Source organism: Corvus brachyrhynchos, unplaced genomic scaffold (genome assembly GCF_000691975.1).
Source record: "Corvus brachyrhynchos isolate BGI_N302 unplaced genomic scaffold, ASM69197v1 scaffold239, whole genome shotgun sequence".
Lineage (NCBI taxonomy): Eukaryota > Metazoa > Chordata > Aves > Passeriformes > Corvidae > Corvus > Corvus brachyrhynchos.
The window spans coordinates 3,663,785-3,676,769 of record NW_008246057.1 but is presented as its reverse complement, the minus strand read 5'-3'; the positions used below and the strand labels follow the sequence as shown (position 1 = coordinate 3,676,769).

Genomic DNA, 12,985 nt, shown 5'->3' with positions numbered 1-12,985 from the left:
CAAACCAGAATTACAATTTTTATCTTCAGAGTATGCAGGTGTTAAAAACAAAGTCTGTTAAATATTTTCTTTTTTTTTTTTTTCTTTTTTAATCTGGAGTTATCTGATGAACTCTGCTAATGAAACCAAGCTGGAAGTCATTATTAAAAGTGAGGAGATTTTGAATATAGAAAGAATTAGGGGAGCTTGAAGACAGAAGTAGACAAGTTCAGCTTTCAGGAAATACTCATGCATTTGCATATGAGTAACAGGCTGTGATTCTGTGGTGGGTGATGATGTGCCTGACCTGGCATGGGAGATGTGGCCCTTGGTGGCATCACAGAGATGCTGCTTCCTGCAGACACCAGACAAATGGTGAGCAGCTGTGCCAAGTCACTGCTCTTTTGAGTGTGCCACAGCAGATTCACTGTCAAGTACATGTCATGTGCCAGATAATCAGCACAGCAGTACCTGAAGACAGGTACAGTTAGGACACTGCCAAATAGCCCTTCTAATGCAGTCTTCCAAAAAACATAGAGTATAACACAACAGATCTTTCCAGAACAAGAAAGTTATTTGGTCACAACAATATAAGAAAAATACTAAACTATTAGAGAGCATCCAAAGGAGCACAATGAAGATGGTGAAGGGACTTGAGGAGAAGCCATTTGAGGAGTGGCTGAGGTCACTTGGTCTGTTCAGCTTGGAGGAGACGGAGGGGAGACCTCATTGCAGTTACAACTTCCTTATGAGGGGAAGAGCAGGGGCAGAAACCAATCTCTTCTCTGTGGTGACCAGTGACAGGACCCAAGGGAATGGCCTGAAGCTGTGTCAGGGGAGGTTTATGTTGGATATTAGAAAAAGGTTCTTCCCCCAGAGGGTGGTTGGGCACTGGAACAGCTCCCCAGGGCAGCGGTCACAGCACCAGCCTGACAGAGTTCAAGAAGCGTTCGGACAATGCTCTTGAGCACATGGGGTGACTTTCAGGGATGGTGCTGTGCAGGGCAAGGAGTTGGACTTCACAATCCTTGTGGGTCTCTTCCAACTCAGCATATTCTGTGATTCTGTGATACTAATGCTACTGTGCAATGCAGAGGGGAAATTACACTCAAAACACTCTGAACTTCAGGACTGAGCTCTCCAGTTCAAGAAAGATGAAATCAAATGTTAATGAAGAAAATTGCTATGAGGATCTTTGTAAAATGGAGAGCCTGTGTCTAAGGACTGGCAAAAAGAGAAATACATACACGGATTTAACTGAGGAGAGAGGAAAAGTTATGCAAGATAAAAAAAAAATAATATTGTCCTATAAGGGGCAAAAAAATGAACTGGCCAAACTTAAACATGAACAAGATATTAGAAGATGGTTCCTCATTTTTACAATGGTGAGATCCTTTCCAGCTAGAACAAAAGGAGCAAAAAACTAAACTACTTTTAAGATGAGACTTGAACATGTTTATGGAAATCATTATACCACATCATACCAGTGTAATCTGAACTAACTCAAGCTGTTCTTTTCAGTCCTGTGCTCATATGCACCTACACAGACCCAGCCAAACGTTCCTATCAAAAGCAATATATGAAGTACAGTATGTAGTGGTATACCACATACTGCACTTCAAAACCATATGGGATTTGTTGACAGGCTTCAGAACAATTAATTTCGATACTAATGACTCTTCGACACAGCACAGTGTCACAGAGGATAAATCCCCCTTCCAAAACTATTCACCATTTCTTAAATCGACATGGTACATAGACAGCCTTGGCCAGAGAGCTTGACACTCCCATGTCACATGTCCCTACCAGTTACTTGCCATGCTCTTAAATCACCCTACTCCTCATTTGTCAGTGTTGACACCAGCTTTATGAGATATTCCCTTCAGGTACTGGTTATTTCTGCAACTCTCCATTATTCCAGTATTAACATTTTTCTGGGCAGTTTACCCTCGTGCAGATTATAACACAAACATCTTGTGTTATAATCTGCATGAGGTGGTGATGCAGATTTACTGCTTTATTTTGAGACAGGGACCTTCAGAAACCTGGCTATTTAGGTTTCTAAACATCCTGCATTGGGTGCTGTTGCTACTTGGTTAGAGCACTACCATAAAGGGCTTTTTAGTATTTTACTCAGGAATTAAGCAAAAAGGCAAATTCCCTACCTGCTTTATGGAGAGCTGACAGGCATCACGTTAATTCCTTGTCACATATCCTGAGCCTCTCTTCAGCACAGTGCAGATGCTTTGTAACTAAATAACAGACATTTTCCAGCCAGCAAGAGGGATGGAAAATGGAGAAGCCACAGAGCCAGTGATGCTCAAGCCTGGTTACCACTTTGTGGTGCAGTGTGAAATATAGAAACAAAAAATTAAAAAGTGTTTATTCAAGGTCTTAGGCCCAATGGAGAGAGGATTATAACATGCAAATCTGTATTTTTTTCCATTTCAAACAGAGCTCTTATTAAGACAGAAGTATCCTTAAGCACTTTACTGAAATGCTACTCACAGTTCTCTATTCCTCACCCCCATGCTGAATGTGGAGAATTTATTTTCTCAGTCTTTATGCATCTGCTCCCTTCTGCCTCCTAAGATGCCTGAAAGTTTACCTGAGCCAGAAATGGCAAAGAACAAGTTGAGGAACAATCATCAGCACTTACGTGATTTTATTTAGTGGAGGAAATAATTCACCATAAATTGTCTTGGAGGTGCATTCAAGCATTGGTTTTCACAAATAAAACTGAAAAACCTCTTGACGACTGACACATATTCACATCTATTTAGAGTTACTCATTTGTTTGGTTTTTTCAAGAAGTTATGCTGAAGTACTTTTGTGAAACATTACTACACAAAACTGGAAACCTTCCTGTGCACTTGCAGACATTACTCTTCCCATTACCAGAAGTGTATTACAATGAGTCCTACTGGCACTCGAGCATCACTTGAATTGTATTATCAAAATTACTCACTAAAGTTTCGTAATGACTGAGGTGATTTTCCAGCTTTCTGCTGCTATTCCACCTCACGTTTCTGGATGCTGCATTTTTTTAATATTTTAATCTCTTACACTCATGAACTGAATCTACAATGAAAATGAGTTTTAAAAAGAGAAGAAAATACAACAACAGATTAAGGCCTCATACGTAAGAGAATAAGAAGATCCCATTCAGAGTAGGAAAAGCTAAAACTGGTGTCTTATGGCTAAGTCAAGATTAAAGGGAATTTAAACTCCATTATTTTCATTCACACTGCCCAAACAAATGCAGCCAGTTCAGTTTACAAACTGGTCAGTATGGATCACTAGTGTAATATACCTGAATACAGTGCAAAAGCTCACAATTGCAAAGGCACAATTACTGTATTAAGATGATTTATGAATTGCTAAGAATTGCTTTTAACACCATAAAAAAATAAATACAAAGGGAAATACAACTTGTATAGTACTGCTATTTACTTTAGATGTGTAATCAGGATGAAAATTAATCCAAACCTTGCACATTTTTCTGCTGCATTGGACTGTGTCAGATATATATGAAGAGGAAAAGTTCAAATTTATTTCCCATACATTCAATATTCCACTGCAGCTCCAATCCACTGTGCTCCTCCAGTTCCCCAGGCTTGACAGGGCCTTCTGCTGTGAACTTGTGCCGTCTTCTGTCAGCAGCCCAGCAATGGAGAAACACCTCAAAATCAGACAAGTTTTACAGAGCAGAAAACAGTTTAAGAGGAGAGAGGTGTGTTCAGATTTGATCCACAGGGAAAGCGTGTAAATTGCACAATGAGTTTTTGAGAACATCTGACTTTCACCTAAGGGGAAGAGAGTTTTTCTGCCTTGCTATGTGTGCAAATTCTGGAGTTAGGTAATAGTGGAGTTACTTCCACTTCAGTTTTTAACAGCTTTTGACAGTCTTTGAGAGCAGGAACTGAAAAGAAGTGGAAAATCCATCCAGTAAGGTTTTATAATTTTCTTGGACCAGATTTTGAAAAAATAATTCACATTTTTAATTTTTCTTTTATAAAAGGCATGAAAAATATCACTTATCACATGTAAGTAACCAGTCTTTACGTTAATAGCATTAAAAAAACCCCACTGAAAACAGAAAGTATAGTTCACACAATTGGTCCCCTGGTTATAAAGTATGCATGGCTGCAGGCAACCCTTTAAGCAAAGTCAGAGACGGTATTCAGGATAAAGTGTAAGGAGACAAACATCTAAAACACAGATGTTTTCAGGCCATCTGCTGGTGTCCTTTCATTCATTCCATGGTGAACACAAACCATCATCAAACTCTTTTTCGTTGCTTATGTGACATTGTTAGAGGAACCTACAATGGCTGTCAAATTTAAATGTCAGTTCTCTTCCATGTCTGAGATCTCCTTGGCAATGCCTCAGGAAGGAGATCACTGCCACAGACAAGGGTATTTATTCAAAATAAAAGTAATTAATTCAATTCAAATGTTTGTCTTTACAGTAAGAGTTCAGAAGGAATCTAAAGAAATCACAAGTACATCTCACCATTTCTAACACTGTCAATTACACAATTAAATACAACATATGAATTTTGTAACCTCTCAGTAAAATGACCAGGTATTTAAAAAAAAAAACAACAACCCAACCAACAAACCAAGGAAAAAAACCACTCTAAAACACACATCAAATGCATAAACAAATTAAAAAGACAGTCAACACAGGGTCTCAACCAATGGAAGCATTTTTAAACTTTGTATATATGAAAACATCAACAGTGCCCTCAGTTACACAAGTATACTCCAGATTTAATAATTAAAAAAATATATTTAGGTCTTCCTCTTACAAGAGGACACAGAAATTTGACTCAAGTCCAAGTCCTGCCTGCATAGGATGACTTTTCGGTTAAGTTCTCCATCACAGACTTTTGGACCATGGTCACTAAACAACTCAGGGGATCCTACTGATTTTTTGGGTAATACATCATTGTCCATGTGACATATGTCACCTTTGTTTCAAATACAGAGAAAAAAATTCTCACATTATCTTCAGTGACAATGTTACAGATACATTCATCTTTTGTGCTTCTTGATAGAGCAAAAACTTCTGTTTTCCCTTAATCAATTCAACTGCCTCAGCATTTTCAGAAAAGCACTTTATCAGTAACTTCAAGAATGGCTTTGAACCCAAAAATATTTTGAACTCTTCATCTGGGTCAAGAGACAGGAGAATACGTAACAGAAGTTTGCAATCCGACTTACTTCAAAAACCCAGCATGATGGAAAGAGTTGCCTCATTTCCTCATCACCTGTGACTGACAGGTAGCGGCTCACTGCAGAATGTCCCATTTTCCCGAACACAGAGCCCTGCTGAAGTGGGTGCTCGGCCCTTCCTCGGGAAGCCGCGCGTGTCCGAGCACAGCGAGCTGGCACCTGGAGCCCTCAGAGAGTCCCTGTAACACAGGAGTGTCGGGCTGAGCCTGGCTGGCAAAGGACAAGAATCAGACATGCAGATTTCCTCCCAGATGAAGTCATGTGCTGTAACGTAAATGTGCCTCCTCCCAGTCAGCTTCACAGTGACAGAAGAGGTCCTCGAAAGCTCCTCCTGTGTTTGTTAGTTACTGAAAGAAAAGAATGCTGGCAGAGCCATTTTTGTCTTCAAATGTACAGAAACAGTAAATTTTCAACCAACCCATTTCATAGCACACTATCACCATCAGCCTCTTTTTCTTCACCACTGTATTTTATTTAAAATTACTTAGTTTTCAGAGCAACCAAACCAATTAACTCTCTCTTAGAAAGAAGTATGTTACAGCTAAGCAGATTTTCAAGCAGTTGACACTTACTGGTCATTTGTATACCCCAGAATTTATTTGTATCCCATCTCTACAGAAGGATTTACTCGAAAGGCAATCTAAAAGATTTGGCTGTGGTCACAAGGAAATCAGTGGCAGTCAAGAACAGAGTAATCTAAAGAGCCCTTGATCAATTAAAAATACGAAGTTTAGACATAAAAATACAAAATTTGGAATGTTGTACTGCCACAGCTCTTTCATAAATTTAACACTTTTGATTCCAGAAAAGAAAGTTTACAAAATAAAAAGTAACACTGAGGCTTTAAGATGGCTCAGATTATTTGAGAACAGTAGGAAACTACAAACTTTAGAATAAACCCAAAGGACTTAATCTAAAAGCACCACTGTCAGAAATGTGGCATTTGGAAAAGCCATGGTTCAGTGCAAATACTGATCAGAAATGCAAAGATAAGGACTCCAACCAACAGATAGTACTGTCTTGTTAGTGCCTGCTTCTGCTACCAGCTACACTAAAAAGGAACCTTCTCATTTTATATTATGTTTCCTCTTTAAAAGTATTCATCTAAAACATAAATTTTGGACAAAAACAGACCTAAAAGCCTGCTTACATTGCTACTTTTTGAGAAAAGCAAAACACCTAATAACTGTTTTTTCAATTAAACCTGTATCACAAAATCAAAACAGATAAATAGTGTAGCCTTTTATTTTTTTTAACTACACATGGGATTTCAGACCACTTCTTTCATATTATGCAAATGGGAAGTTTTCCTACTGTACACATTATATAAAGTGAGAGAGGCAAACATGACTTCCCTACCTAAAAGAAGCTGCTCTTCACAGACATGGCAAGCCAGTTCACAGCCAGTTCCACACAAACACAGCCATAGGTAAACACAGTAGTTTGAATTCAACTCCAGTGAGTAGCTAACATGTAAACAGAACCTTCTGAATCAAAACTAGCTTTAAAACAAACTCCAAAATCCCAAACAAAAAAACCCACAATACATGGTTTCATGTCATGCCTAAAGCTGTATCTTTGATAGATTCATCTTGCTACATAAAGAAAAAACCAGAAAAGCTGGAATGTGGTAAATGCAGAATTCTGCATGTCTGATTTCTAGTGCCAAGAATTCATTACAGCCTGAAATCATTATGAGTAATGGTAAATGGCAGTAGGAGAAATATTAAAGTTCCTTTAATATTTCACTACATTGCCATTTGGAAGGAATTAGTGTTGAAATGGTGTCCCAGAACTATGTGTACGTTAACTTCATATAAAAACTCACCACATTTACAACCATATTTCAATTTAATTATCGTACACAGGTTAACAAAAACACTGGATTTAACAAAAACAATATTCAGAATGGTACAACACGTGTTCATCTTCTCCAGGAAATAATATTACAAGTGATCATCTTAGGACAATTTAGCCACACTAGCGACAGTTCTGTTAAAATGCAACTGTGGTCTACTAAGCCACTTATTTTAGCACTACAGAGTATTTGAAGTTAAGAGTCCTACGGTCAAGGCTTAAAAGTCATTTAAGATTCAAACCTCAAAATGTCTTACAGTCAAAATGACAGTATTTTTAAAAAACCACAACAAAATAACCCCAAAACAATTAATTAAAAGGCTTCTGTATTTAGTTTTATTCTCTTCATGGCATTCTCTATTCATATAGTTGCTTGTATCATTGGTAATAGGGTCTGTATCTGGCTTGATCAGGGTGATGTGGTCCAGGAAGGGGGGCCTGAGCAGGAGGCCCTTGCATCCTTGGAGGTGGAGGCGGCCCCCTTGGAGCTGGCCATATCCCTGGACTCATTCCCCCAGGCTGTGTGAAAGGGGGACTAAGAGTTCCTTGATCTTCACTGAACTGTGGCAAAGAGTTGGGATTATAGTGATGGGGAGGGGGTGCATTTACATTTACAGGTGGGCCTCCATGCTGAGGAGGGGGAGGTCCCGGAGGAGGATGGTTCATGTAGGGTGGCATCTGGGCAATGATGTGTCCGGGCGGCGGAGTTATGGGCGGAGGGGCAGAGGTCATTGGTGGCGGAGGAGCCTGGCTGTACACCATGTGAGGGGTGCCTGCCGCCTGTGGAGGGTGCTGCAGAGGGTGGCTGATGGGCGGGGGCGGCGGCGGGGGCGGCGCATAGTGCTGCTGGGGAGGCATAATGTGATGAGGGTGTGACACCACTGGCTGACCCTGGTATTCAGGATGATGGTGAGCAGGTGCGGGTGCTGGTGGAGGCGGCTCTCGAGCACCTGAATTGGAGTCATCCTGAATGGGGACAGTTATTAAGTTGCTGTGTTTTCTCGTTGAGATGCGGAAGGTGTCCTGGCTGACTGGGCGGGGTGGCGGCGGAGCCATGGACATCTCTGCGGGAGGAGCACGGATATCCTCGTGGGGCTGGTTGTAGTGCTCGTGTGGCACATGCTGCAAAGGAGGCGGTGGCATCATGATGTGCTGCTTCGGCGGAATGTGGCTCAGGTGATGTTTCTCAGGGGGCATTATGAAACGCTCGGGAATTTCAGCCGGCGGTGGGGCAATAGGAGGATGTACGGGTTCAATGGGAGGACGAGTAACAGGCTTCCCAGCTCTCATGTGACGGTGGTTGATGTGAGCTTGTAAGTCCCTCTGTGACAGGTAAGTTCTCTTGCATCCTTGAACAATGCTACACATGAAGAGAGACCCTCGTACACACTGCTCAATTCGCTGCACAGGTTCGTTACAGCTACATCAAAAGAGAATATTGATTTATTGTCATCACAGAGAGCTCAACATACATTTTTCCTTGTAACATAATTAGCCAAATTAGAACTGACAATTTTGCCCCACTGCAGGAATGAAAGAAACTTTTCACTGATTTTGAAGTTTACCTAGTTTTTAAATCTCCAAATATAACTATGAAAGAACATCAAAATTTCATGAGGTAGAATTTTCTAAGTAGCATCTCTCTCTCACACAAATGCATTAAGACTTAACACGGGTCATTCTCACTAAGTAAATTAAACTGCTGTTTACTCCTTTTCAAATTAGAGCAATAACAGGTTACCTACCCAAAACCAACAAAGTAAACACTGATCTCTTACAATCCCAAAATAAGGAAGAGGAACTAGAAAGGACAGAGTACTGCCTCTGCTAAATGTACAAAGTAAGAGCTATGTTGATTTCAGTATCTGAAAGAAGACACTTAAGTTACTTTCTTACATTTCCTTGAAAAACAAATCTTGAAATAACTTACCCTGGACACATCTTGTCTCCCTTTTTCTCGTGTAGTATAGCACAGTCATAGCAGAAAACATGTTTGCAAGGTATCTAGAGATAAAAAATTGCTGTTAAGACATCGTGTATAAATATCTATGTCATCCTGCAGGATACAGCTCCTCCCTCCAGTGCACAGCTTATAATAATTACAGTAACTAAGTTACCTATGAGGTGAACAAGCATAGCAATGGTTAACAATTTACAGCATCTTTGCACAGAAACCTTCTAGAACAGTTTATGCTGAGTTTGAGTTTTTTGGAGTAGTACTGTTTGGGGTTAAGTGTTGCTAAAAAACACTTGCAGAAGTTTGAGTCTTGCACTAATACCAATACTGAACATTCACAGAAGCTGCATATGCGATCTGATTACACTTGTCTTGCTGGCCAGGAAGGAAAGTTTTAAAAGCATTAACTGTCAGTAAGTCAGATGCTGAAGCCTGTTACATCACACTTAGAAGTCTAAATTAATCTCAGGGATTTTTAAAGGTACATTAAAGTGAACAGTGTCTTCTATCTTCACTGCAAATCTTCAATTGAGAAAAAAAGCTTATTTTGAAATCTAAGTGGTATAAGGTCAAAACCCCAGAAGTTGAAGGTTTTTTCCTTTGTGACAGTGTTCTGTTGGGTTTTCTTTAACATTTTCAGACTTACTTGATTAAATCAGGGGGTAAAGCAAAATCAGCCAGACAGAAGGAACAAAAAAACTTGAGCAGTGAAGGCCTCCAGTTCCATCCTGGTACTATTCTGCTGTTTATTCAGATGCCTGTTGAAATCAGTAACCTCTAAAAGCCTCATACAGACACAGTAAAACCTAATTTTACCTAAAGGGGAACCATGGCTGCATCTTCCACTGGTAATTTCACTCACCATGCGTCCATACATTTTGATGGGCAATCCACACTTATCACAGAAATGGACTGGTGTATCATCCTTTTCCCCCAGCAAGTTTATCTGGTAGGACAGAGAAGGGGGTGAGAAAACAAACCCCAACATCACTAAAGCTTCTCACTTCAGTTATCATCAACATACCCATTATTTCTGAATTAGTTGAAAAGGAAACAAGACCACAAACAGAAGAAAGCAGAGGATGTATTTTCAGTCAGGCAAAAATAACTGAGAAACTTTTAATTGACAAAGTATCTATCATGACTACCTACAGCTTGCTATGAAACACAGGTAAAGACCCATTACTTACCTTATAGTCCCAAAAGATGGGTCCAGGAAATCTCCTTTGATTGGCAAACATTTCACCTCCTTTACATTCGTATCGCTCCTCTTTGTTATAATCAAATTCTTCTGTGGAAAGGAGAAAGAGAAGAAAGACACAAGCCAACCACAACACTTTCATAATTGACACCAGCTGCTATTAAGAGCTTGGGTCATTTACACTGAAATCATCAAATAATGCCACAGCACTTCCAATCTGCTGAGCCCATTCTACAGAAGGTAGAGCCAAAATAGCAAGACAGCCTGTTTTGGAAATGGGCACTACTGAAGCCCTACAGTGCAGCAGTACTTGGAGATTTGGAACTTGTTTTGCATTTGGACAGAACCCTGGACCCTTAAGTCTCTAAGACTGAATAAAGTCTCGAACAATGCTGCAGAATAATACAATTCCCTACTACAGGGAATTTATATTAATTTACCTTCATCACCAGCTTGTGTCTTCGAAGGCATCCTGTTCATATTTCTTGGAGTTCGAGGTGCAGGTTTGGTTTTATTGGTCTGTTTTGAAATAAGCTTTATAGGGATTCTTCTACGGACATCAAGACCACCCAATGATCCTGAACTATTTGTTCCTTGCAAATCATTGTCTGTGAAAGAAAATTTTTAAAAATTATTTAATTTTTCATTTATCTAATAGTCTCTAAAGAGGCTAAATATTAACAGAAATGTTTTATGAAAAATAATTTTTAAAGCCTGCTTAAGACTCATACAACATATCAAAATTTAATCACTAGAAAATAGGTGTCTTCACATACAATTTATTCCAGAAGTCAAGTCACAAAACTGTATTGGGAACAGCCATGATTTTAGGAAATATACTTTAAAAATAAAGCTATTTAAATAACTTAGTTAGTCACTTATTTCTTCACAACAGAAACATTAATCATATAGCTCTTCTCACAGTGTGAAGAGCACTGAAGAGTCAATTCTTTGTACAACCTTGACTACACAGAATTTCTTATGTGAAAAGATAATTTTTACAATTTATGTATATTGTTTATTAAAGTAGGAAGGAAACTAGCTTATATATAAACTCAACATCTTGGCGTATTACTTAGAAGTTTATAATAAAGTATCACAAAAATATTGGTACTTAGGAATATGTAGCTGTATCCTTCCTAAACTGAAAATTATTGTTTCCAGCTACATACAGAACTCTCCTTAACCAGATTTAAATCTAAGTACCAGGGTGAACAAAGCAAGAAATAGCCTGACACATGCATCAGCAGATATAGGCTTCAAGAGATAACCCAGACCAGGTAATGCAACAAGCAACACCAATGAAGGTTCATCCTTCACCAATGAAGGGAGGTGTAACTCCCTCAGCCTCCAGCAAGTTTATCTGAAACCACCACACAGCATCTCATTCGTACAAAAATAAAGTTATGTCCTTCACAGATCTTCCCAGCTCACTTGGATTTTAACTGAAAATGCCATTCTGACAGGTGTTTCAAAGCAGGGCATGCTCAGCCTGGAAGGGGTGAGCCCCGAGCAGTTACGACACTCCAGCCCTGGAACGACTGCCAAGGCCCCAAAGGATTGCAGCACAGGAGCACCTAGACACTGAAATTAAGGCCCATTAGTGTAGTTATGCACAATGCCTCACCAACTACTGTCCCTTAAAGTCTATAACCACCACACACAATGCAACAAGTAAAAAGAAAAACAAGAAAAAATGGGATTGCTCTCAGTTTTACAGCACCTACCACCAAAGCTAGGAAATGTGTCGGTTTCAAACTGGGACTGTGCTCTGACAGTCCTGTACCTCCAAATCTAAAGCCCTCTATTTCCTCAGATAGATCAAACTCTTCTTAGCACTGTGGTTGACAGTTTCACTCTAAAAGGCAATGTGCAAAAAGGCAAAAGCAATAAAGCTTGCTTTTACTTCTGGTCATTTGTTATTTCCTTTGGCTGTCCAGATGAACCTGCAAACACTCAACTATGTCACCAGGCTTCCCCAGGAAGTGCTGGACCAACACATCAAAGGTAAAGCTGTCTGTTTTCCACATGTTGGGAAATTCTGTTTTCTACCAGAATACACAAAACCACAGCACCATAAACCACAAACAGTCTCTGCAGCAACTCAGTCCATTTGCAAACAGGGATAACTAAAATTTAAAAAATCAAAAACTTGTGTATTATTTAGTCCGCTGAACTGCCAATAGGTGCTGTAGCTTTTCCTCCTTATAGCCTTGCAAGCCAGGAATATTTACATGAGTTAGCTGCTCAACTAACCCTAACTAGCAAGTTTATTAGTCATTCATGTTTCAAAGAAGGATAATAAATTCCAGTCTGCCTGAGCATAACTTGCAGGATTATGTCCAGAAAAAACTACAACAAACATACCAAACTTGTTAAGACTACTTAGAGAAGCTCTAATTAGAGGTGATGCAACCTACTGAAATGTCACCTTCATCAACCTAAGTTGTATTTTTGCATTTCAAGCTTTATTAAAATTCACAAATAGCGCTCAAATACTTTAAACAGATAGAGTCATAACGCAATCTTTTCTAAGGGAAAGGGAAAAAACCTCCAAAACCACCCAAACAAAAAGCCCACGTTCATTCACTGCACTACGCCAGCGCATTAACTAGCAAAGGATCACAGCTACTCCAGCGCGCTCACCGGTGAACGACCACATTTAAACAACGAAACCAAATTTAAGCACACGAGGAAGTTTCCTCCCGGGCTACAGCTACGGAATCAGGAAACACATTACGGGCACCGATG

At 39.6% G+C, this 12,985-nt stretch overlaps 1 protein-coding gene across 3 annotated transcripts; it reads right to left on the bottom strand.

Moving 5' to 3' along the window:
* Positions 1-2,627: 2,627 nt before the first annotated feature.
* CBLL1 (Cbl proto-oncogene like 1) lies at positions 2,628-12,979 on the bottom strand. Of its 3 annotated transcripts, none has more exons than XM_017746001.1 (6): positions 12,881-12,978; positions 10,675-10,842; positions 10,224-10,324; positions 9,896-9,979; positions 9,007-9,080; positions 2,628-8,496 (listed from the first exon to the last, which is right to left on the bottom strand). In XM_017746001.1, the coding sequence occupies exons 1-6, from the start codon at positions 12,894-12,896 to the stop codon at positions 7,455-7,457; spliced, it is 1,485 nt and encodes a 494-aa protein (XP_017601490.1). In that variant the 5' UTR covers positions 12,897-12,978; the 3' UTR covers positions 2,628-7,454. The 3 variants fall into 3 exon arrangements, with proteins under 3 accessions (XP_017601490.1, XP_017601492.1, XP_017601491.1); XM_017746003.1 differs by lacking the exon at positions 12,881-12,978 and adding an exon at positions 11,669-12,855; XM_017746002.1 differs by having other exon boundaries at positions 7,455-8,496; positions 10,224-10,321; positions 12,881-12,979.
* Between the last annotated feature and the right edge of the window lie 6 nt (positions 12,980-12,985).

Coding starts and splice junctions, on each gene's coding strand:
- CBLL1 (XM_017746001.1), bottom strand. Junction 9,081..9,895: donor TCAAAATGTATGGACGCATG/GTGAGTGAAATT, acceptor TTTTATCTCTAG/ATACCTTGCAAACATGTTTT. Junction 8,497..9,006: donor GGAGACAAGATGTGTCCAGG/GTAAGTTATTTC, acceptor CTTTTGATGTAG/CTGTAACGAACCTGTGCAGC.